The 27,036-nt window shown below is 35.5% G+C and overlaps 1 protein-coding gene across 1 annotated transcript in view; it reads left to right on the top strand.

Moving 5' to 3' along the window:
• The window catches only part of LOC116090634 (POTE ankyrin domain family member A-like), a 35,034-nt gene extending 8,547 nt beyond the window's left edge, over nucleotides 1-26,487 (top strand). Inside the window, exons 7-17 of the mRNA XM_031371336.1 lie at nucleotides 3,452-3,485; nucleotides 4,686-4,761; nucleotides 7,728-7,800; nucleotides 12,628-12,666; nucleotides 16,556-16,584; nucleotides 16,670-16,742; nucleotides 19,518-19,585; nucleotides 22,450-22,519; nucleotides 25,610-25,638; nucleotides 25,730-25,802; nucleotides 26,414-26,487. Of these exons, the coding sequence (XP_031227196.1) occupies nucleotides 3,452-3,485; nucleotides 4,686-4,761; nucleotides 7,728-7,800; nucleotides 12,628-12,666; nucleotides 16,556-16,584; nucleotides 16,670-16,742; nucleotides 19,518-19,585; nucleotides 22,450-22,519; nucleotides 25,610-25,638; nucleotides 25,730-25,802; nucleotides 26,414-26,487 (638 nt within the window). The remainder of the gene's footprint in view (nucleotides 1-3,451; nucleotides 3,486-4,685; nucleotides 4,762-7,727; nucleotides 7,801-12,627; nucleotides 12,667-16,555; nucleotides 16,585-16,669; nucleotides 16,743-19,517; nucleotides 19,586-22,449; nucleotides 22,520-25,609; nucleotides 25,639-25,729; nucleotides 25,803-26,413) is intronic.
• Nucleotides 26,488-27,036: the final 549 nt, after the last annotated feature.

The following is a 27,036-nucleotide window of genomic DNA, read 5'->3' as shown; positions in this document are numbered from 1 at the left end:
TTTTTACACTCCAGATTTTATTCCCCTCCCGGTCTACCCTCTGACTGTTCCACATCCCATACCTCCTCCCTGCCCCCTGTCTCCACAAGGATGATACCCGTACCCCACTGGACTTCTAAACTCCCTGGGGCCTCCAGTGTCTTAAGGGTTAGGTGGATCTCTGACTGAACTCAGACCCTTCAGTCCTCTGATGTATATGTGTTGGGGGCCTCACATCAGCTGATATATGCTGCCTGGTTGGTGATCCAGTGTCTGAGAGATCTTGGGGGTCCACATCAATTGAGACTGCTGGTCCTCCTACAGGGTTTCCCTGTTCCTCCGCTTCTTTCAGCTTTCCCTAATTCAACCACAAGGGTCAGCAGCTTCTGTTCATTGGTTGAGTACAAATATGTGCATCTGACTCTTTCAGCTGCTTGTTGGGTCTTTTGGAGTACAGTCATGCTAAGTCCCTTTTTGTGAGTGTTCCATACCCTCAGTAATAGTGTCAGGCCTTAGGGCCTCCCCTTGAGCTAGATCCCACTTTGGGCATGTCCCTGGACCTTCTTTTCTTCAGGCACTTCTCCATTTCCATCCCTGAAGTTCTTTCAGACCAGAACAATTATGTGTCATAGTTTTGACTGTGGTATAGCAACCCCATCCCTCACTTGATGTTCTGTCTTTCTGCTAGAGGTGGGCTCTACAAGTTCCCTCTCCCCACTGTAGGGCATTTCATCTAGTGTCCCTCCATTTGAGTCCTGAGAGTCTCTCACCTCCCATGTCTCTAGTACATTCTGGATGGTTCCTCCATCTCCTACCTTCTGAGGTTGCCTGTTTCCATTCTCTGTGCTGGCTCTCAGGGCTTCAGTCCTTTTCCTCCACCCAATACCAGATCAGGTTCCTTTCCCCCGTCTGTCTCCTTTACCTCCCAGTTACCTCCCTCCCTTCCCCTTTGTGGTTGCTTTCTTCTCCCTCTCAACTGGGACTGAGGTGTCCTAACTTGGGCCCTTCAGCTTGTTGACCTCTTTGAGTTCCATGGACTGTATCTTGGGTATTCTGTCCCTTTTTCTTTTCTTTTTTCTTTTTTGGCTAATATCCACCTATTAGTGAGCACATACCATGCATGTCCTTTTAGGTCTGAGTTACCTCACTGAGGATGATATTCTAGTTCTATCCATTTGCTTGCAAATGGAAATTCTTTCAAATACATTTTAAAAGTTATTTGTTTATTTATTCCCTCTTTATCCTGATCGTGGTCTTCCATCCCTCCTTTCTTCCTAGTCCACTCCTTACAAATTCCTCCCTTCATTTCCCTTCCCTTATCCTCAGGAAAGGAGAAGTATCTTTGGTTACCACTCCACCCTATGGCATTCAGTCTCGGTAGGCTTAAATACATCCTCTCCTACTGAGAACCAACCAGTCCAGTTATGGGAAGAGGATGTAATAGCAGGCAACCGAGTCAGGGACAATCTCTGCTCCAATCTTTAGGGGACCCACATGAAAACTAAGCTGTGAGTATGTACAAATGTAGAAGGGGCTTAAGTCTACCCCCTACATGCTCTTTGGTTGGTGGTTCAGTCTCTGTGAGCCTCTGTAATCCCAAGATAGTAGATCTTCTTGTGGTGTCCTTGACCTCTTCAGTTCACTCAGTATTATCCTGCAGTCTTAAACAAGATGATCCAAGCATTGCTTAATATTTGGTTGTATATCTCTGCCTCTGCTTCCATCAGCTGCTAGGTGAGGTTTCTCATGAAAGTTTATGTTAGGGTCCTATCTGCAAGCATAGCAGAGTATCATTAATAATGTCAGAAGATTGTCTCTCTTACATGGGATGTGTTTTGAGTTGGGCCAGTCACTGATTGAAAATCAATTTTGCACCCTCATATATATATATATATAATCAGATGTTATCTTTATTTACAACATCTCCTTTCTCAGGTTCCTTTCCAAAATAAAATAAAATAAAATAAAATAAACAAAACAAAAACTAAAACAATCCCTTGTTCTCTCACCCCTCCTGCTCACCATCCAACAAGGTTACTGTCCCTGGCATTCCCCTATCCTGGGGCATAGAACCTTCACAGGGCCAAGGTCCTCTCCTCCCATTGATGACCGATTTGGCCATCCTCTGCTATACGAATGCTTCGGGAGCCATGAGTCCCCCCATGAGTATTCTTTGGTTCGAGTTTTAGTCCCTGGGAGCTCTGAGGGTACTAGTTAGTTAATATTGTTGTTACTTCTAAGGGGCTACAAACCCTTCAGCTCCTTGGGTCCTTTCTCTAGTTTCTTCATTGTGGACCTTGTTCAGTCCAATGGATGGCTGTGAGCCTCTACTTCTGTATTAGTCAGGTATTGTCAGAGCTTCTCAGGAGTCAGCTATAACAGGCTCCTGTCATCCAGCACTTGCTGGCATCCACAATAGTGTCTAGATTTGATGACTGAATATGGGAAGGTTTCCCAGGTGGAGCAGTCTCTGGATTGTCCTTCCTTTAGTCTCTGCTCCATAGTTAGTCTCTACAACTCCTTCCATGGCTAGTTTGTTCCCCCTTTTAAGAAGGAACGAAGTATCCACACTTTGGTCTTCCTTCTTTTTGAGTTTCTTATGGTTTGTGGTTTGTACTTTGTGCATTCCAATCTTCTAGGCTAATGGCCACTTTTCAGAGAATGCATCCCATGTGTGTTCTTTTGTGATTGGGTTACCTCACTCAGGATGATATTCTCCAGGTCCATCCATTTCCCCAAAATTTCATAAATTCATTGTTTTTTAATAGCTGAGTAGAACTCCATTGTGTAGATGTACCACATTTTCTGTATCCATTCCTCTGTTGAGGGACATTTGGATTGTTTCCTCTTTGCTCCCTCTTTATCCTTGGGTTGAAGGTTTTGTGGGTAGGTTGATCTCTCCCTCCCTGCAATAGAGTCCCACCCGGTTACAAAATGTGGCCATTTCAATCTCCATATCCCCTGCTGGTAGGAGTCTCAACTAGGATCAACTACATACACTCCTTGGAACATCCCTGGCCCAAGATTCCAGCTCCTCCAAGAGATGGATCAATTGACATTCTCACTTAACCCTCTCCCTACACCTGATTCCCATCTCCATCTCCCATCCCCAACCTCACCCCCTCTCTCACACAGTTCCCTTCCTCTATCTACCTCTGATGACTATTTTGTTTCCCATTCTGAGTGAGATGAATACACCCTGCCTTTGGCCCTCCTTATTACTTTTTTTTAGTTCCTTATTAGTTTTTTTTTGGGGGGGGGGTCCTGTGAATTATAGTGTGGTTATCCTGTGCTTTATGGCTAATGTCCACTTACAAGTGACTATACAGCATGTGTGTCTGTCTGGGTTTGGGTTACCTCACTTAGGATGGTATGTTCTAGTTCCATCCATTCCCCTATTGCCAGAGTCATATTTTTAACATTTTAGATTTTAATTGTTCTATTTAAATAATATTTCCTTTTTCTTAAATAGAATACAAGAATTTTGAAGACAATTCATTAAACAAGTAAGAATCATATAATTATAAAAATCATGTTTCCAAATCATGGAATGTATAGATGAAAAAGTATTTGTGCAATATTCTCCTCTGTAATACCCTTAATATTTATGTTTAACAGTTATGTCTTATAACCACTGTCTTATTCAGGGTTTTTATTTCTGCACAAACATCATGACCAAGAAGCAAGTTGGGGAGGAAAGGGTTTATTCAGCTTACTTCCACATTGCTGTTTATCACCAAAGGAAGTCAGGACTGGAACTCAAGCAGGCCAAGAAGCAGGAGCTGATGCAGAGGCCATGGAGGGATGTCCCTTACTGGCTTGCTCATCCTGCTCTCTTAAGAACCCAAGACTTCCAGCCCAGGGATAGAACCACCCACAAGGGGCCCTACCCCTTTGATCACTAATTGAGAAAATGCCCCACAACTGGATCTCATGGAGGCACTTCCCCAACTGAAGCTCCCTTCTCTGTGATAACTCCAGCCTGTATCAAGTTGGCACAAAAAACCAGTACAACCACCATAATAAATGTTTAATTTTTTTCTATTATAACTTATCTTTCTAATTGTATAACTGATGTTCAGAATAGTGCTTCCATGATTTGATTATCAGCCTGTCTTAGTTTCTCATGTATTGTATTATTAAATGTTGAATGAAAATATATTACATGGTTTCTGTTCTGTTCTCATTGAGAAATCCATACCTAATGATCACATACACATTTGGATATTTATTTATTTATTACAATTTAAAACATTTAAGATGTTTCAAGAAACTCCTTTTACCATTTTCTTGTCCACTGCTGCTTTCATTTCAGAACAAGATGACATCAATGTTTTGGGTGAACAAAACATGGATTTTGAAGCAGACTCTCTTTTCAGTTAAAGTAGCATGTGTTGTGTGACCCACTGTATAGGTTATGAAATCTGCATTCAGTTTAGACAGGTTGTGAAGTCAAATTCTTCTAAGGCCCTAACAACATTTCTGTTGTCACTATTGGTATGGAATAAAATGTTTGAACATATTTAGTCTTTTCTAGACTGGAAGAGGCAGAGATAAAGAGGAAACTGAAAGTTGGACATTTGTTGTAAATAAGAAGTCTGTCTCTATTCATATCAATCATTATTATGAGATGCAACTCAGTATGCAGTCTTTCATATATTTTAAGAGGTTCACTCACCCATGTTTACTGTGGATTTGCTCTGTAGGCATCCTCGAAATGACCCTACTTCTGGATCCAACTTGCCTAAATCAAGTGAGAATGCATGCGATTGTAATGATGAGGTAAGATTTTGCTTCTTAAACTTGATTTGTTTGTACAGAAATGTATTTTTCGGGTGTGTACTCTTGGAATTCTGTAGTGATCTACTTGTTATAATTTCATTGACAATAAATATAATAATTACTGCAAAAAGACATTTCCCCAAGATCATAACTAGTAACTAATTGAATATATATTTTTAAATTTGATAAACAACAAAGATCAAGTAACTGTTTTGAGTAAAATATATTGTTTAAGATAATTTTATTACAAACATTTTCCATAGCAAAGTAGTTTTCAAATATAGTTAAAAATATTTGGATAAATACCACTCACTGTGATTCATTACTCATAATCATGTGACATTCATCACAAAATTGCAATGGAGAAAATATTCCCACCAGGTGACCCAGAAAAGTTTATGGAAGAAGAATATCTACTTTAAAAAATATCTTCAGCAAGATGGATATCTCATGTAACTTGTGTCAGGCTATACACATTAGCATTCATGATCTTGTGTAGTAGCAGAAGGCATTAATTTTGTTATTTCATGTCTCCTTTTGGGGTAGACTTTGAACCCAGGTTGTATTTCCTCTCTTTTTAGTGGTAGACATTGAATCCAGGTTGAAATTGCCCTACTGCACAGCTTCAGGGCCAACCCAAACATTCAGAGCTGCTTCCTAGTACACATCAATTCCCCACCATCTGTTTGTTTGTTAAAATTTGTAGGAAAAGCTGACCAAGATTTTAACCATATCTCTCCTACCTAATGTGGATACTAGATACAGATTTAAATACATTTCAACTACATTTGAAAAGGATATTTTTAAAAATCATCTGGAATGGTAGTGATAGCTTGATACTTTCAGAAGAGATTACTTTCTTCAACTATAAAGTGCCGTTTTAGATGGCATAATTAGAAAAATGAATTATTATGCTGTTTATAGGTTGGTAGAAATATTACATGACCTTTTAAATGAGATCTTAAATTTCTTTCTTAAACAATACTAGTAGTTATAAGGACCTAATATATAATCACATAAAGTTTCTCTTCTAGAATTGAAAACTTTTATTTGAGGATGAAAACTTTTTACATTGTCCAAATCATCCTTCAGTTCCAGGAGTGAAGTCATCCTCTTTATCTAGTATGCCCTACAGCAAGCTTAAATTTTAAATACTTTTAATTTATTATTTTGGAAATTTTCATATACATGTATTGTATGCACATCATGTTCCAAGTTGTACAGTCCAGTTGGTGCCCCTACCTCCAACATCCTGAGGTTGCCTATTTCCATTCTTTCTGCTGGCTTTCAGGACTTCAGTCCCGTTTCCCCATCCCTCCCAATATCTGATCATGTTCCCCTTTCCCTTGCTACCTCTCTCAAGTATGTCCCTCTCCTTTTTGCCCCCCATGACTATGTTCTTCTCCCTTCCAAGTAGGATTGAGGCATCTTCCCTTGGGTTCTTCTGCTTGTTAACCTTCTTGAATCCTATGGGTTGTTTCCTGGGTATTCTGTACATTTTTGGCTAACATCCACTTATTAATGAGTACATTCCATGAATGCCCTTTTGGTTCTGAGTTACCTCACTCAGGATGATATTTTCTAGTTCTATCCATTTGCCTGCAAAACTCAGGATGCCTTCATTCTTAATAGCTGAGTAGTATGCCATTGTGTAAATGAACCACATTTTCTGTACCACTCTTCTGTTGTGGGACATCTGGGTTGTTTCCAGCTTCTAGCTATCACAAATAAGGCTGCTATGAACATAGTGGAACATGTGCCCCTGTGGCATGGTGGGGCAACTTTTGGATATATGCCAAAAGTGGTATACCTGGGTCTTAAGGTATATCTATTTCAAATTTTCTGAGGGCCCTCCAGATTGATTTGCAAAGTGGTTGTGACAGTTTGCAATCCAACCGGCAATGGAGGAGTGTTCCTCTTCCTTCACATCCTACTCAGCATGTGCTGTCAATTCAGTTTTAGCCATCCTAATTGGCGTAAGGTAGAATCTCAGGGTCATTTTAATTTACATTTCCCTGATCACTAAGGACTTTGACAATTTCTTTAAGGGCTTCTCAAGCCCTTTGTGATTCCTCTGTTGTCAATTCTCTGTTTAGTTCTTTACAGCATTTTTTAACTGGGTTGTTTGGGATTTTTATTGGTTAGCTTCTTTAGTTCTTTAAATATTTTGGTTATTAGTCTTCTATTGGATGTGGGGTTAGTGAAATTTTTTCCTAATCTCTGTAGGTTGTTGGTTTGTCCTATTTGATGACTATGTCCTTTGCCTTACAGAAACTTTGCAGTTTCTCAAGGTCCCATTTATCAATTCTTGATCTTAGAGCCCGAGTCATTGGAGTTCAGTTTAGAAAATGTCCCCTGTGTCAGTGAGTTTGATGCTTTTTCCCATTTTCTTTTCTATTAGATTCAGTGTATCTGGTTTTATATTGAAGTCCCTGATCCACTCGAACTTGAGCTTTATGCAAGGTGACAAATATGGATCTATTTTCATTCTTCTAAACACAGATTGCCAGTTAGGCCAGCATCATTTATTGAAGATGCTTTCTTTTTTCCATTGTATATTTTTGGCTTTTTTGTCAAAGATCAAATGCTCATGTGTGTGGTTTTGTTTCTGGGTCCTCAATTCTATTCCATTTTACAATCTGTCTCTCTATGTACTAATACCATAGTGTTTTTATCACTATTGCTCTGTAGTATAGCTTGAGGTCAGGTAGGGCAACTTCTTTTATAAAATATGAACAAGTAAGTATACTGTCTATGAACATGTGGCTTGTAAACATCCTTGTTTATTTTACATAGTGGTGGAAAATAGACTGTATGAAGTCAACATGTATAAGATTTGCTGCTGAAATAATTGTATTTTTAGAGACATGCTTGTTTTATGTATAGTTTCTTTTAAAATAGGAAACACACATATCTTAATATAAATAAGAAAACATTAATTACCTTATTTTTGGTATTAATTTTAGCCGGATATTTCTAAGTATGTTCTCACTACGGGAGATCAAGGAGACAAAAGTGAAGTAAATAGAACAGTAGATGGTAAGAACTATATTCTATTAAATGTTATGAGACAGACTTTATTTACACCATGAATACTGATAAAATATAATAACCAATGAATTTTTCTTTTAATTGATAACAATGAAAAGTGGGAGTAAAATACCTCCAATTGTACCTCTCACCAATCAATCTCTAACAACAGGTAAAACTATGAAATATCACATAAGGAGTCTAGTTATGGTTACCAGTTCATGACATATTAATATACAAGGACTCTGGGGGAAATAAGAAAGAAATGAACACAAGGAGTGAGTAATATAAAGGCGAAGAGCACAAGGGAATAAAGATAGGGGATAATAATAGTAAAGAAGTGAATAATAAATAATAAATAAAATAAAATACATAAAATAAACAAGGGAAATAAAGAAAAATCGATAAAGATTTTATTGTATAGAGTAGAAAGCAAAGTGGTCAAGAATATAAAAAATAGAACATTGTTTTCATGCTTCAGTTTAGAGGTAGGAAAAAATATTCAACTCCTCATAGTCTCATTTGCAAAAAAATTTCATTAATGTCTGACAAACTCTATCATGCAGAGGTACACCCACTCTACTATGATAAATATAAGCACCATGTGGTCAGTTATACATTATGGTCGTCAATGTCAGGTAAGCTGCTGTTGTAGGCTGAAATAAGATAGAATGAAAGGTTTGGCCAAGAACAGATGATAGTGTTCATTATAGAAAGTTTAGGAAGTCATCGCCAGACATGTTAGGAAGAACTACAGGACAGAATCCAAACATAAACTCCCTAGGTGTCGAAGACGACATTACAGAAACCAGTACTTGTTAAAAATTATAGAAATTTGGGGTGGATGTTAAAAACAGATTATATTGTTCAGTTTGCGAAACACTCTGCATTTGTATATTTCTCAGGCAATGGCAATCAGCTAAATTCTGAGTTTCCACATTATACTTATTTTTAGGTAAACATAGAGAGGAGGCTTTTAGATTATTAGTGATGATGTAAGAATATTAACAGACAGAATATATTTGCCTTTACATGTGAGCATGAAAATAGTAATCATGGAAGAAGGAAAGAGAGAAAGAAATAAATAAAAATATAAGACAATAGTGGTAATTCATGGTAGGAATAACTCAGTAAATAGAATAAGCAATACTATAAATTGAATTTAGACTTATGACCACTGTTTTCAATGACAGCTAATTTCCCAATTTTACTATGCCTGTGTGCAACTACTTTGTTACTCACATGATAAAATAATAGTTTTGAGAATTAAATATATTTTCAACTCATTTACTCAGTACCAAAATTCTGCTGTATAGTAAATATTTTATAGTACTTGTTTTACATGTAGCTGGTAAGGGCTTCATAGTTCTTCAAAGAAAAGTCATTTAAAACTTTTGACAATCATGCTTCAAAAGTTCATTGCATTAAATTGAAATTTAGATTCATATACCCCCTAAAACGGCCTACTAAAATTTTAAGTAATATGTTACAAGGCAAAATAAAGTAATAATAATAGTCTGCATTCATGTTCAAACTTGAATATTTCCATGAACTCCTACACATGAGTACCTAAGTTGATAAGTCTACAGCAGTTTCCTATTAAGTGATTTATGTTTGTCTGAATAGTTCTACTGGATTTGTATTACCTGAATTATATAAAAAGTGATGCTAAAGTTTTGTAGTTTTCTCATTTCAATTATGCCAAATTGCTTTGTTAAATTTAAAAGCTGATATATATAATCTATATGTAATAATTATAATATTCATATATTACATATTATTCATTTTATTTTATATAATGTGTTATATATTATATATTGTAAGTTGTATGTTTTATATCTCATATCTCATATATTACATATTATATATTAAATATTAGATGTTATACATTATATATGCATTAGATATTGTATATTAAACACATAATATATACCTTATATATTATATATTAATTATATATTATTATACATTACTATCAGCTTTAGTAATTGATATTATCTTGGGGTCTTATTTTCAAAATTTTCAATTTTAATCATATGATTTAACATTTTTTAAATCATTCCATTAGTTTACATCTTAAGTGATAACCTACTTCCAAGTCACCCCTCCACAACCCCCCCCATCCTATATCCACCCTCTCTCCTTTTCCCTTTTTCCTACAAGAGGGTATTTCCCCACCCGCCTTCTCCTGCTCCACTGCTCCAGCATCTCCCTAAGTTGAGGCATCAAACCTATACAGGACCAAGGGCCCCCTCTCCCATTGTTGTCAGGCAAGACCATCCTCTGCTATATATGTATCTGGAATCATGGATCCCTCCATGTACACTCCTTGGTTATTGGTCTAGTTTCTGGGAGCACTGGGTGGTCAGGCCAGCCTATGTTTTTCTTCCTATGGGGTTGCAATTCCCTCTTCTTCTCCAGTCCTTCAGCCAGCACCCTCATGGTGTCCCTGAGCTCAGTCTGATGGTTGGCTCCAAGCACCTACATCTGCATTGGTCAGTTGCAGGCTGGACCTCCCAAGGAGCAGTCACACCAGGTTCCTGTCAGTAAGTGCCTCTTGACCACAGCAACATTGTAAGGTTTGTTGTCTGCATACATGATGGATCCCTAAGTAGGGCAGTCCCTGGATGGCCCTTTCTTCAGTCTCTGCTCCATTTTTTGTCCTCTTTGTTCCTTTGACAGGAACATTTTGGGGTTAAAAACTTTGAGATGAGTTGGTGCCCCCATCTCTGGACCAGGGGACATGCCTGTTAACTTGGAGGTGGTCTCTATATGTTCTTTCTACTCCTCCTCTGTGCTTTTCAGTTAAAGTCATTCCCATTGGGTCCTGGGAGCCTCTCTTTTATTTCCATCCTAACTGAACCAAATAGAACAATCAATAACAAACTCTAGCAACCACATATTGTAAATTACCATTCCTGAAGCTACACTATGAAATGTCATGACAGAGGAGAAAATAGTGCAGCAAGAAATATTCAAGGTAGGAATAAAGAAATTTTATAAAAATCACTCCTGTGAAGGGATACTAATTTAAACAAGAGCTAATCTATCCTATGTGTTTGAGTCTAAGATTTTAACATTCAGATGATTGCATAATACCACTAAATTGAAATGAGGGAAGTGGTCATAAGTTCCTGTAAAATAATGAAAATGGAAAGAGAAGCTTACATAATAAGAGAATACTTTGAGCAGGAGAAGCTTAACAAGGAAAAAATAAAGTTTATTGGAAAATCTTGTCACATACAATCTTTGCATGGATTTACATATCTTCACTGAGAACAAAGACTAGATCACAACTTCTGCATGGATTGTTGGACCCAAGAAAAGCTGATATAATTAGGTAAAGTTCTCTTAATAATTTTAAGCATCAAAGAAACTGAAAAATGCAACATTGCTTTTAAGCAAATGGTGAAAGTAATTCAATAAAGGAGCTAGAGAAAGGACCGAAGGAGCTGAAGGGTTTGCAGCCCCTTAGGAGGAAAAACAATATGAACTAATAGTACCCTCAGAGCTCCTAGGGACTAAACCACCAACCAAAGAGTACATATGGTGGGACACACGACTCCAGCAGCATATGTATAGCAGAGGATGGCCTAGTTGGTCATCAATGGGAGAAGAGGCCCTTGGCCCTGTGAACATTCTATGCCCCAGTGTAGGGGAATGCCAGGGCAAGTAAGCAGGAGAGGGTGGGTTAGTGAGCAGGGGGAGAGGGGAGGGAAGAGGGTTTTTTTTTATTTGTTTTTTTGTTTTTGGTTTTTTGTTTATTTTATTTTATTTTATTTTTTTCAGAGGGGAAACTGGTAAAGGAGATTATCATATGACATGTAAATAAAGAAAATATCTAATAAAAAAAGAAATAGGAAAAAAAAGAACAAAGAAAGCCATGTAATCCATATTCCTGCTGTAATAGTCCTACCTGATAATTGCTATGAGGTCATTTTTTTTGAAAAGGTATTAAAACTATGAACAAATTAAAAAAGGATATTATGTAAACTAGTCATCTATTCATAGGATCATTGGGCTGTATAATCTTCATTGTGAGCAATTTTTCTGTTTTGGATGTAAGAAAAATGCTTTTTGAAATTTGAGATAAATTTTTAGCATTTCTTAAAAAATCTTCTCCTAAAAAAAGTGTTTGTATTTGAATTAATGATATGAAGACATATGATAATAAAATTGTTTAGATACATACCTTAAGTAGAAAGAAATGTGAAGATATGTATATTATGTTAAAATTTTTCTAAATATACATATTTAATTATGCAGGCCTCTATGATGCATGTATGTGACCATGTGGGTATACATGTGTGTTAATTCTCTTCCAATGAATCTGCAGTTATGAAAAAATATTTGTAGAGTAGATTAAATGATTTGTCTTGAAAAGTAAAATAAAATATCATACAGTTAAAATATATCAATTTTAACTTGAGTGAGTAGATACTGAATAATGTTGTTGTTTAATGAATGTGCTTTGAGAATGAACATAATGAAACAAAACAATACACTATCAGAAATAAAACACATTAGAGTTCATTCTTTGAATAATTAAATGTGAATTATAGCAAATATATTATGGACCTCAAACTTTCCTAGTTCCTGATATATTAAAGTAAATAATCTGTTTATAGTTTTTAATAATCTTATTTCACCACTGAAAGATGATTTCACTTTAATTTTTGTGTAAAACAGATTCACACTAGTGGATCAAAATAATGTAAGATGTCTAAACTGAAGAACATAGCCATGATAATAGGCTTTCATGTATATACAAAAATCACAGCTTTATGAATAATTTAGAAAATACTACTCTGACTATACATTTATTCATGGTTACAGGCCAAAGAAGTAATGATACAGGATTCAATCAAGAGAAAGGTGAGAGATCTAATTATATAAAGCTATTTAGTGGAATATATATCTAAAATAGGACAGACTAAACAGACTGAGCAGGTTTTATTTATGTATTTAGGCTTGTGTAAGCACACCCATATGTGTTTGTGCATAACAATGAAAATTAAAGAGGCCATGGAATGTCGAAAAGGCCAAGTTAGAGTACATGGGAGGGGCTTGTGGGAAGTAATGGAAGGAGAAAATGAAATGATATTTTTATTAAAAATTAAAACTAAAAAGCAAAAACAGGACAGAACGCAGGGGAGTTGATTCTTTGGAAAGGAAAGAGTGTTTACTGTAAAAGCATGAAGATTTATGTTCAAATAACTAGAGTCTTATAAAGAGTTGGACATTCCTCATGTGTTTCAGTAACCCAGTACTTTGGGGAAAGATTCATAGAGATCACTGAGATATTCTGACTAATCGTCTAGCTCCAAATTCAGTGATAGTTCTTGTCTTATAGGAATAAGGTAGGTAGGTAGGTATAGTCAAGATTTTCTGTTGTCCTTTTCTGGACTATTTATGGATACACAGGTATGCAACTGCATTGACACATATGCATATAATATGCATAGACAGTGCATATATTAATACATACAACAAAGTCTGAAATAAAATATAAATAACAAGGGGAACAGAAATTATTTTCCTGCCCCTAAAATTACCCATGTAATGTTTATTGAATCTTACAATATATTAAATGCTGTAGGCTTTTCTTTTTGTTATAGGAAGTTAAAGAAAACCTTTCCAATTGTGGTTAGTGCTAGGTGTATGAGTGGCATGTGAGTCTTTTCACAGTTGAGGAATGTTAGAATGCTGAAGAGGAGGTTAAGGGTGAAAAGCTACATGTAGAACAGGAAGCAAATGAAGGAAATGAGCAGGTGTTTAAAGTTCTAAATTTTAAGTCACCCATGGTTTCTTTTATGTCTGCACCCTAAAATGTCTTGTTGTGAATCCCAATATTTGCTAAGATTTCCTTTGTTGACTTGGAATGGCAACGGCAGAGCTACCTGCCCATGTCCTCAGCTCTGGCAGGGCCTGGAGCAAGGGTTTCTGAGAGAGCAGGGTTTTACTTTGACTTCATTTATAGGGTAGTTTCTTGTGCAGTGAAGATAGAATGCACCCACAAGATCAAACTGGACTACACTCGTGATTGTCTGCAGCCTATTTGCACTCTTATTTATTTCCTAATTTAGTTACAGCTCTGAGTTTGTCATATATGAGGTCTGTAGCAAGAAATCACAAAATACAAAATTAAAAACTGTGTTTCCACTAATCTTAATTTTTCTTAATCTGTCAGATTTGAATTCCTATAAAATGTATGTTATCTTTGAGAATGAATATTCAAGGCTACAAATATAAATTCACAGGCTCAGTTGTTTTTACTAACTTATTTTTCATTTTTCTTGCTTTCTAATTATGATTCTTATATCTAGTTGTTCATTGACATATAAATTTACTTTGTGTTTGAATTTCAAGCCCTCAAATATGATCTTTGTATTTCCTATGAAGGAATTAACAACTGATGAGCCTGATACATACTAGAAGCAAACTACCCTGGAAATTCAATATTAGTTACCTCAAGATAGGATACTATGGAAGAGAAAAGTTCAGAGTAAGAACACTAACAGTGCTGAGTTCAGAGCTCAGTCAGTGAAGTGTTTGTTATGGAAACACGAGGATATGAAATTGAACACAGATCCTATGTAAAAATCTGAATGTCATGGTTCATGCTAGTAAACCCAGTATTGGGTGAGTATAGATAGAATTCCTGAGGCCACCTGGCATACATGCATTACCACACACAAGATCACATATACACACACACACACACACACACACACACACAGGGAAAGAGAGAGACACAGAGAGACAGAGACAGAGAAACAGAGAGAAGGAGAGAGAAGGAGGGAGGGAGAGAGAGAAAGACAGACAGAAACAGAGAGGTGAGACAGAGATGGAGACAGAGAGATAGAGAGAGATGATTTAATCCAATTCATTTCAAATAGTAGCTATTATCAGAATGGTAGAGCCCAATTGTAATAAAAGTAAAGTGCTTAAATACTTAAAGTAATTACAAGTGTTTTACATTTTTTCATATAGGAATAACTCATATTTGCATACATGCTGTACTCATAGTAACATTCACTGACTTCATGTCATATATTTTCTATTTTGTTGTTAAAATAATCTCTCCTCATATGTACATGTGGTATTCACATTCATACCATGCCTATTGTAAAGGTGATCAATCTCAATTTCAAATAAGGAGGTTGCTTACAACACTAATATGCAAAAGTTCCAAATTTTGGTGCACATAAAATGTAAACATATGTTGTGTATATATGTATATATATATGTACATATATACACATATATGTGTGTGTGATGTTTACTGTACATGAATATGGAAATAGTAGAGCTATGGTGCACATATGTAGGCCACAAGATAACCTCAGTTTTATTTTTGTGCCTTCTACCTTGCTTGAAGTAGGGTCTCTTGTTCACCACTATATATGCCAGGCTAACTGGCCCATGAGCTTTCAGGGAGTCTGCTGATTCTAATTGCCAATTCACAATAGGTGTCCTGGTATTACAGATACACACTGCCACACCAGGCTTTGCATGGATTCTGGAGATAAATTTATATGTGCAATTTTCCTTATATAGGTCCTCTATTCGCTTTCTCTGCAATTTCCTTCCAGTCCTACCAGCAAATGTCCTCTTCAAATATCTCTATATTTTCAAATATATCTACTATATTATATACTTTTGGCCTTTCTTGCTACAACCTTTCAATTATTGTGTACTTTGCTCCATTATGTCTCTCTAAACTAGGAGACATATCATTCATTCCTTCTGGAAGGCCACACATACACACTTGAATTCCCGGACCAAAACCTTGAAATGCAGAGAAGAATCTTTTGGGCCGTCAATCGTAATACGGCAAAATAAGATCAAGACCTTATGTTAGTTATTTATTTCACGGCATGCTTGCAGTACCATGGAGGAAACACAGAGAGGCTAAAGCTGAAACTATTCTTTTAGGTGTTTTATTAATAACTTGTAATTCATGGTGGAAATAACCCATTTATCAGGATGTAATGTTGTGTGTATTTGGTTAGGAAATAATGGGTTTTTAGCAAGATATTTTCATGCATAAATACTGTAGGAGTATTTAGTAGGACTAAATAATTTCATATTTACTCCTACTAAACTCTCTTTTGCCTTTTCCTCCTGGTGTTTTCTGTTTATCACCCTTCCATAGTGTTATCTCTGTCTTTACATCTTCTATAAAAAATCGATAGTTACATGGTAGACATACAAGAGAAGATATATGCCATGTATTGCTGTGAATTTGTCTTATTAACATTTAGGACTTGCTTTTCCTATTTTGAAATTCTTTTGTATTAGTATTTTATACACATTATATTGGCATTTTGCCTGCATGTATGTCTGTATGAGGGTATAGTATCTCTTGGAACAGAAGTTACAGACGGTTGTGAATTGCAATGTAGGTGCTGAGGATTGAATCACTGTCTTCTGGAAGAAGAGGTAGTGCTCTTAACTGCTGAGCCATCTCTCTAACTCTTTGAAATTATTTAAAGTAATATTATATACCAAATCTATCTCACTAAAGACATAATTTAGTTCATGCATAAATTCAAATTTTTAGAAAATATTGTTTTGACTATTGTGTACATGTTTCCATTACTATATTTTTGTCATATGGTTCTCTAAAACAGGGAAATTATCTCTGAATGTTCCAAACTGAAAGTTACAAATGAGAGATTATATTTCTCTAAACTTAGTACACATATATGATTGATGTTGGGTTTATAACCCATTGATTATATTTCCTTTTGCTTTTAAGTTCAAGTTTGGACAAATCCTACCTTGAAGGTAATCCTGCTTATTCCTGCAATTATTAGTTATGTGTCATCTGAAGTACACAAAATTTAAGTATCCTGTGTTTAAATCAATCCAGTCTTCCACTAAAGGGAAAGTGCCCAATCTGAATGAAGTAGGAACGATGACAGAATCGCATCATTTCATAATAGGTAAGTAAAATGGTACAAATAATTTTGATAAGTCCATTAAAATGTTGAAATGCTTGCATTTTCCTCTAACTTAAATATCACAAGACATACATATGAAGTATAATGTTTACTGAACTTTCCATTTAATAAACTTTTTTTCATTTTGTACTTTTATTTATTTATTAATCATTTTATTCATTTACATTTTAATTGATATCCCCCTTCCCAGTTATCCCTACAAAAACCCCTATCCCATCCCCATTCTCCCCTCTCCCCTTTGCCTCTATGAGGGTGCTCCTCTACCCTCTCACCTACTCCCTTCTCACTGCTCTAGCATCCCCCTTCTCTGGGGTAACAAGCCTCCATAGGACCAAGGGTCTCCCCTCCCATTGAAGTCACATGCTTCAACATGTAATAAGAACACATGCTCCACTATGTTCAAAACAGACTTATTTATAATAGCCAGAAGCTGGAAAGAACCCAGATGACCCTTAACAGAGAAATGGGTACAGAAAACATGGTACATTTACATAATGGAATATTACTCAGTTATTAAAAACAATAACTTCATGAAATTCTTAGGCATGTGGATGGAACTAGAAGATATCATCCTGACCGAGGCAACCCAGTCACAAAATAACACACATGGTATGTACTCACTGATAAGTGAATATTAGCCCCAAATCTCGGAATACCCGAGATACAATTCACAGACCATACGAAACTTAAGAAAAAGGAAGACCAAAGTGTGAATGCTTCAGTGCTTCTTAGAGGGGGGAACAAAATACTCACAAGAGGAAATATGGAGACAAAGTGTGGAGCAGAGACTGAAGGAAAGGCCATCCAGAGACTGTCCCACCTGGGGATACATCCCATATACAGTTGCCAAACCTGGACACTATTGTGGATGCCTGGAAATGCTTGCTGTTGGGAACATTATATGGCTGACTCCTCAGATGTTCTGCCAGAGCCTGGCAAATACAGAGGAGGAAGCTTACAGCCAACCATTGGACTAAGTGCAGGGTCCTTGATGGAGGAGTTGGAGAAGGAACTGAAGGAGCTGAGGGGGTTTGCAGCCCCATTGGGGAGACAACACTGCCAACCGGCCAGAACCCCCAGAGATCCCAGGGACTGGACCACGAACCAAAGAGTACATAGCTCTAGCCACATATGTAGCAGAGGATGGCCTTGTTGAATATCAATGGGAGGAGATGCCCTTGGTCCTGTGGGGGTTCAATGCCTGGTGTAGATGAATGCCAAGGTAGAAAGGCAGGAGTGGGTTGGTGGGTAGGGGAGCACTCTCATAAAGGCAGGGGGAAGGGGGTGAGATAGAGGATTTCAGGAGAGAAGACCTAGAGAGGGGATAACATTTGAAATGAAAATAAAGAAAACATCCAATAAAAAAATAGTAAAAGTCAAAAAATTAAAGAACTGATGAAAATCAAGAATTTAACTATTATGAGCTGTAATTCTGCAATGCAGACCTGAATTATATATTTCTCATCCTACTATACATGCTTCTATCCCAAGAGCTTCATTTCCGGGTAAGACTACTTTATGAGTGATTTGTCTCCACTACAAACATGAATCTGAATGATGGTTTGTAACTCCTAGGTGAAAGTGACCCAAAGCTCCAAAAGAGGCTTTATAGTCTGATTCTAGGCTAATGTCCTTCTTGTCCTTCTTCCTGTTGCTGTCTTTTGCCTGACACTATTAATTACATGGCATGTTCTCTTCATAACAGGTCCAGATACAACCACACTGTCATATAACCATTGCCTGCCTCTCCTGCTTCTGATATTTCCTAGTCTCATCAAGTCATTCCTTTGTCTGCTTAAACTCATAAGACATTGACTAGTATAAGCCACACCGAATGTTTCATTTATATGGTGTCATCTAATGTCAAAACATTTTGGCTCAGCTACAAGTAATTATTGAGTAAAACCAAGAAAAAAACTACCTGTAAAAAGATAACAAAGTTTCTATGGTATAAGCAAAGGGGGAGGGGAATGGGGTGAAGAACTAGGGGAGAGGGGACCAGAAAGGGGGGCAACGTTTGAAATGTAACTAAATAAAATAATTTAATAAAAATCAATAACACAAAGAAGATAATCTTTAGTACAGGAATGAGAGGTAGAAACATGTAAGAATGATCTAATTTTAGGAAGAAAGAAAAGTCAATAGAGTTGTAAGACATATGACAGACAAACAATACTTGTTTACTTGGTAGAGAGCTAGAATCACATAACCCTTTTTACATAAAGCTGAATTTAAAAGCTTGAAACATATATGACAGTATACATAAACCTTTCAAATGTGAGAAACAGACTGATTACCCCAAAATACATTAAGTTATCAACTGTCTTTGTAAAAAACAATAGGTAAACAAGTAGTTTAAAATGTAACGTGAAATAAAAGTTATTCTACAGTCTGAAACTATTCACTGCTATGAAATATGATTTTTTCTGTAGGTATGTTAATTTTGATACAGAGGGTGAACTTATATAGATGGATCTTTTCAATGCTTGTGTACCTTGAACATGTTGACATTTGTTGATATTTTTTAAAGTGAACTGTTGAATAGTTAGTCAATTTTTTAAGACTACAGTCAGCTCAATATAATACATACTTTAAATTGTTAATTTAGGCTACACAGAGAAAACTTATCTTAAAAAACCAAAAAAGTGTTAATTTAAAAACATTATTAGTAACTGTATATACTTACATGTTTTTATAAAAGACCAGTTTTATAATATAATAGTTCTTCACAAGTTAACCAAATATATTTACCTACAGAATCAGACTTAGAAATTGAGTCACTGGAGGAAACATTTTCCTATGATAATGGAGATAAACAGTCAGAGGTATGGAGATATATCTTGTTTGTTTATTTCTGTTTACTCTTATTTAATTATATAGCATGTAAAAAGTTCCATTCTAGGATATTCAGTAATAGTTTTCAATGTTTAAATTTTTCACTTATTATAAAACAGAATATTCTTAAAATATACACTAGTACATATTCAAATGTTATCTTTAGATTTTTATAAAAATATGTTCCAAATATAGTTTGCGCTATTTCTTGTACTTCATTCTTGTAAATTGAAAAGACATGATCACATTTCATCTTAATGACTAAACAGCTGCAATTGTTAACAAGGGAACTTTATTTGGCTCATGTTAGATGCCTGATCTTCTCTCACATTTCAAAGGTGTGGTAACATATTATGAATTTCAATGTTAAATTTTATTTATTGCTTGCCATCTGTTGTTTCTTCACTCTATTTTAGGCAGAATTGTAATACATGATCAATCCCAGTGCCTCCCATTCCTCCTCCCACAATAGGGCTTTTGATGTTTGAGTGGCCTCAACAGCTGTCAACTCTATGAGATTTGTAATCCTTTTGGAGACTTTATGATTGACTTGTCTGAGAAGGTGTTTTCTGCGAGGACTAACTGTGTAGTGTAGAACCAGAGTGAATATCATGGGCATCAGTCCAGGGACTGCCACTGCAGACTCGTGAAAGGAAAGAGAGAGTGCAAGACAAGCATCAGATTTCCAATGACAAAATCAATTTTTTGTTTTGGTCTTCGAGACAGGGTTTCTCTGGGTAGCCCTGGCTGTCCTGGAACTCACTCTGTAGACCAGGATTTCAAACTCAGAAATCCACCTGCCCTTGCTTCCCAAATGCTAGGATTAAAGGCATGCACCACCACTGCCTGGCCAAAAGCAATTAAAGTAGTAGCCACCCAACTTATCTTCACTGGAAGGAGGCAAAACAGAAATTCTGTTTGGTCTCATCAGTGTACTCTAGTGTACTAAGACTTAGTACAATCAGTTCATATAGATCATACGAAAACACAAAGTTTTGTTTACAAAAGATTTGTAATGAACATGTTTGGAATCATTAATGTAATTTGTAGGTGAATTTCAAGATTTTTCCCAATATTTTCACTTTTAAGAGCTTTCTATCAGGATTTATAATGTGCTTTATAGTTAAACATTGAACATACCAGATGAAAAGACATGTTACATGGAAAGAAGGAAAGTCTGTGTGGAAAACACAATCAGAAGAGGTGGTTTATATAAAAAATAGACATTTCTAATGTAGGTAACATTGAGGAAGTTTGTAGTTTTTTAAAGATAATTATTTTAAGAATGGATCAGGTTAGGCGCTAGAAGATAACAATGTGTTATCTACTAGACTATCTCAGAGGGAAATCTGGATAGATAGAACAGTGTATCATAGGTCTTCCTCACCTGAATCTATATATTCTGAGATGACCAAAAGTGGGCAGGGGGGAGAATAAGCATCAGTAGTTATATTGTATCTTGTCATTTTAATTTTTAGTCAACATTCCAATAAGTGCTTGGCATATTTTAAACTTTTGATGAGGAAACATATATATGGTTCTCTTATTACTAGTGCATTTAGAATGTCTTTCTTCATTAGAAATGATTTGCATACCTGAACATAGAAATGACTGAGTGATTTTTTTATATATATAGTAACATTGTCACTGTGAGATCATACACTCCTGAAAATTTTTCTCTTTTTGTCCAGTGGTAGAATAACAAGTGTTAAAAGTCACAGAAATACCATCTCCAGGTTTCCTTTAATATATCTATTTTAGTGTTTATGGATTGTTTGCAAAAACAGAGGAGAAATAAGACCAAACTTGAGGGCAGTTCTGTTCCATAGGTATGCAGATCTACTGACTAAAGCTCATTTGTAATGTGAGGTACAACAGAAAAATTAGTACACTAATGGGGTGGTGAATGCCACTGTGCTCAATGTTTAGTCCCTTGGAACCTCCCCCATATTTCTACTCACAAGTCTCTAACATGACATAGCTATAGAGTTCTTTAAGACAGTTGCTTACTATAAGACCATGTTCCATGAAAACAGAATCACAAATGTTTTCTGATCAGCCCCCTTTCATAATGCCCTCTGCCATTTCTAGACATTTTTATGAAGTTGTTTCATAGAGTCACTTCTACTGTGTTAAATGTCTTAGAATATAGTTATCTGGGGGATATTTTGTCAAAACAGACTCAGTCATTTGAATCTTATCTTTTAAGTTAATTTTAAATTTAGTTTTTAATCTACTTAGTCTCAGTGTTGGTAATAACAAATAAATATAGTCATTGATATTTTTGTTTGGAAAAAAAGACAATATAAAAATATATAATATTCATCCAACTATTTTATCATTTTCTACTAATAAACATTTAGTGTAAATAATTTAGAAGCTTCAAACACTTGTTTGCTGTACATATTGACTTCTTGTTTGTATTAAGGAGTGTAAATTCTCCCAAAACTGTATGTATGCTTTTGCCCCATGACTTCTTACATCAAATGACAAGCAAATGTTAAATGCTGTATTATACATATGAAATTCAATTTGTCAAAAGAGCATTTGGCATTTAGGCATTCTGAATTCACTTTTACCTGAAATAATCAGGAAAGCAGTGGTGTGTATATCATGACTTATCCTACCTTCCCAGATCAGATTCAACTCATTGGCCTTATGACAGTAAAAACCATATTTCCAAAGATTCATAAGTATTTTGGTTTTGAAAATTTTCCCTTCAACACATTTCTTTTAATATAACATTATAAATTCTTTTGAAACTTGAATTTTAGGAATATTGTAAAGAAAGTTATTTATGAAACTCATAGATGATAGCTGTTTTAACAAAGCTAATCCTGATTATCTTCCACAGAGTGATGATGGACATTTTTCTGGAACAACATCTGAATGGTGTCAAAATGGTACAAAAAGACAAACTATAGGTAGGAATGAAACCATATGTGTGTGTGTGTGTGTGTGTGTGTGTGTGTGTGTGTGTGTGTATCCCCATAAAATGGGATAATGATCTTTTTAAAAAGTGATTAAGGAGCAGTATTAACCAAAAGAGATTATTTATTAAATATGTTAGAAATATGTTCAATAATAATTTCAGCAACATGTCAGACTGTTACACTTTTAAAAATGGTTTGGATTATGAGCCACATTATGAAATAAATTTTAATACAGAGGAATGCTAACATGTAAATAAAATAATGAATGTGGGATAAAGAATAAGAAAAATACTATTTATAGATAAAATGCATGGAAATGAGGCTGATGTTCATAAGAGAGTGAAATATTTCATTATAGTACAATTAAGCATGGCATGGTGATATAAGGTTGCATGAAAATAAAATGTGCATTTAGTGCATATGCATTCTAAGAACTAACAAAAATTCCTTATCTTTTATCATGTTTAGAAGGCATTAGCTCCTTCATCAGGGAACCCTATGTTTCTATGAACTGTAGATATGTATACATTTATGGTTTCACAGTTTAAACTTTATGATCCTTAAGTATACATGCTAAATATGTAAGATTGGAGTGGTCATAAAAGTTCATAAAATATTGAAAACAGAAAAGCACAAGGATATATTTTTCAATAGATTTTGACTGGCAATTCCTCTGTCTCTGCTCCATCTTTGTCCCTCGATTTTTAGGTTGAAAGTTTTGTGGGTGGGTTGGTATCTTTAGTTCTCCACTGGGGTCCTGTCTGGCTATAGGAGGTGGCCTCTTCATATTCCATTTCTCTACTGCTATGAGTCTCAGGGAAAGTTATGCCCATGGACTCTTGGGAACCTCAGACCAGGTCTCTGGCACATCCTAGAGATGTCTTCCTCTCCCACCCATGCCAGCCACAGATCTTCATTAACTTTCCTGGCTCTCTGGCCCTCTCTTCTGTCTCTTCACATACACAATCCAGAATACCCAACTTCTTTCCCTATTCCCTGTCCTACTCAGTTCTCTCCCTCCATCTGCCTTCTATGACTATTCTATTCCCCCTTGTAAGGGAAATTGGAGCATCCTTCCTCAGGCCCTCCTTATTTAGCTTATTTGGGGCTGTGGAACATAGCATTAATTTCCTGTACTTAGTGGCTGATATTCACTTATAATATTCACATACCATGCATGCCATTTTGACTCTGGGTTACCTCACTCAGGATGATATTCTCAACCTCCATCCATTTACATACAAAATTCATGATGAGCTTGGCTTTTTTGTTGTTGTTGTTGTTGTTGTTTTGTTTTGTTTTGTTTTGATTTGTTTTGGTTTTGGTTTTTCGAGACAAGGTTTCTCTGTATAGCTCTGGCTGTCCTAGAACTCGCTCTGTAGACCAGGCTGGCCTCGCACTCAGAAATCTGCCTGTCTCTGCCTCCCGAGTGCTGGAATTAAAGGTGTGCGCCACCACCGCCTGACGATGAGCTTGTTTTTTCAAAACTGAGTAGTATACCATTGTATACCACAAAATGCTACGTTAAAAGGAATAAACAGTTTCTTTCTGGGACTATATTTGAGACCATCTTTTACTTTTGTTTAGAAGTTGTGTTCACTGGCTTTTATGCATATAAATATTTTATATGCATTTTTAAGATATATGTGGTTTTAAAGTGATACTCTGCTTGAACAAAGTGATATATTAAATGTATTGATAGTCACATGTATTTAACCTCAAATCAAAAAATGACCACTTGAATACTTAGTATGATTGAAATTTTATATTGACAAATAAAATACTAATTTGTACAGATATTTGGGGAAGGCATTAAACATAAGCAAATTCAGAATGTCAGCACCTTTATAACTGTAGCTGCCCCAAGTCTTAGAATTTTTCCACATACCACTAAGCCTTGGACCAAATAAAATTTGTTTTATTTTCAATAAATACTTAAGTAATAGTAAAGCCTCGGAGACCAATTGTTTGTCCATGTCATGCATAGATAAATACATATATGGAGAGATAGATAGATAGATAGATAGATAGATAGATAGATAGATAGATGATAGATAGATAGGCAGAGAGATAATACATATAGAGCTTTTAAATGGCTATGGAGTGATATGATTTCAAGAAAATTACTTTACTTTTATTTATGAGCATTCTTACAAGCATCTTGGAAGCAAAATGAGGAATAAACAGAAATTATAATTCTATGATAATATTGCTCTAGTGGGGGAAATCCAAAGTGGCAATAATCACTAAGTAGAATTTTTTAAAGTATGAATACCAAAGAAGCATAGATTAGTTCTGAAAGCAAGAGGGAATGTTTAATGGCTAGACGACAGAAGAAACAAAACAAAAGAAACCAAGGCTAAACCCCAACTCTATAATGAAATACACAGAAGAAACCTGGAGAAAACATAGTTGGGTGCAACTCAGTGTGTTTGTTGTCCAGATAACACTAATCTCATTTGGTCCAAGGCTTAGTGTATGTGGAAGAATTCTAAGACTTGGGGCAGCTACAGTCACTTGCTTTTCCACTCTAACTCAGAAATCTTAAGTGTACTGGAAAGAGCATTGCTATTTAATGAGAGGTAAAATTAAAAGCAGGAATATTTTTCCAAATTTCAAAATTTTTCATTAGTTTACAAAATAAAACTATACATAAACATTATACTTTATATTTATACTCTACTAAGCTCTAACTTAGCCTTATCTCTTCTACTGTTATGTACTATATCCCCCTGCAACAGCCTTAACTGTGCTTTTATATCTTTAATAAATAGATATAACCACTACTTGACATTTGAGAGAAGATACAAGAAATCCATTTTATGCCTTATTTTACTTAATATTTAGAAGTTGCAATTCATTTCTTGAAAATGCTTTATAGCAATGTGATATGCCAAATATAAATTAACAGTATTGATAAAGAGTAAAAAGTTCATTTCTTTAGTGTGCAAACTTAATTTTAGTATAAAGCTACAATTTTCAAAGTTACAAACAAAAATTAAATTTCATCTTATCTTACTATGAATATATAATACATATCCTGTTTACAATGTACTAATCTTATTCTCTTTTGCTTTTTAGCTCAAGACTGCAAGTATCCTAACTTGAAGGTAATTACTTCTGTATTTTTATCTTTAATTTCAATTATGTACTGTTTAAAGTATACAAAAATTTTAATGTCCTGTTTTTAAATCAATCCAGTCTTCCACTGAGGGGAAAATACCTACTCTCAGAAAAGCAAGAGAAAAGGCTGAGCCACCTCAATTTATAATAGGTACATTTTATAGTATAAGTCATTTGAATAAAGAAATCTAGATATCTGTATTCTTCTCTATTTTCAAGGCCTTTTTGTTCATCCAATATTGATGGTGTCACAAAATAAATAAGGGGAAGGCAAATGTTGTCATGTAATTTCTTCAGAAGAGACAAAGAGAGCATGATAAAGACTTTATATAAAGTTTAGCATCAACGCTTCTAGTTACTGTATCATAAATACATGTGTCTTCTCTCTATTTAAGGATTGACAGAAGCAACTGCTGATACTTTTAAGATACATACTTTTTAAAACCTCTTTGGGTGATCTGAGAGTCATAGTAACTCCTGTAATATCACATACCTTGGGATCTCCAGTTGGAGTTTAGATTTTCTTAAGAGCTATTCATTAGCTAATTAATAGAGCAAGATTGTGTCCCCAAAATAAAATAAAAGGAAATAAACAATCATTGTAGATTTCCCAGTGTGTTTTTTAATATGACCTAAATTGAAATTGATGGAAAAATATATTATTTCTCATCAATAAGTTTATATATGTACACACTTTGATAGAATATTAGGTTTATGTATAATTTTTTCATAATTAAACTAAATAAGTATATTTACCAACAGAATCAGATTTGGAAATTGAATCTCTGGAAGAAACTCTGTCATGTGACAGTGAAGACAAACAACTACTGGTATAAAGATATTTCAATTGTTTTGTTCAATACTGCTTTTTGGTTGTTTTTCAATTGTATAGAAAAGGCTATAATTAAATATATTTTAGGTTACTTGGTTAGTAGTGATTTATAAATGTCTCAGGTTTGTTGTAACACAGCTAGTTCCCAGTTTAACAGATTTGAGGCGCAGCAAGTGAACAGTATTAATTTTAATTGTCTATGCTAATCTGGCTACTGTCCTTCCTTGACTGGGAGGAGGTCTAGCCATATTATCTTCCCTGTTCAATCACTGGCTGATCACCTCTTTATTGGCCAGTCAGGCAATAATTCTGAAGCAATGTTTTCACAATACTGAGGGAGGAAATTCTCAGAATAGAGATTGTAGCCGGGCAGTGGTGGCACACGCCTTTAATCCCAGGACTTGGGAGGCAGAGGCAGGTGGATTTCTGAATTCAAGGTCGGCCTGGTCTACAGAGTGAGTACCCGGGCTACACAGAGAAACACTGTCTCGGAAAAAAAAAAAAAAAGATTGTAACCGGATATGGGTGCACAGAAATTAACATTTGAATAATA

The sequence above is a fragment of the Mastomys coucha genome, unplaced genomic scaffold, assembly GCF_008632895.1.
Source record: "Mastomys coucha isolate ucsf_1 unplaced genomic scaffold, UCSF_Mcou_1 pScaffold15, whole genome shotgun sequence".
In the NCBI taxonomy this organism is placed as follows: domain Eukaryota; kingdom Metazoa; phylum Chordata; class Mammalia; order Rodentia; family Muridae; genus Mastomys; species Mastomys coucha.
Note: the sequence above shows the minus strand (reverse complement) of the source record. Positions and strands in the feature narration are given on the sequence as shown.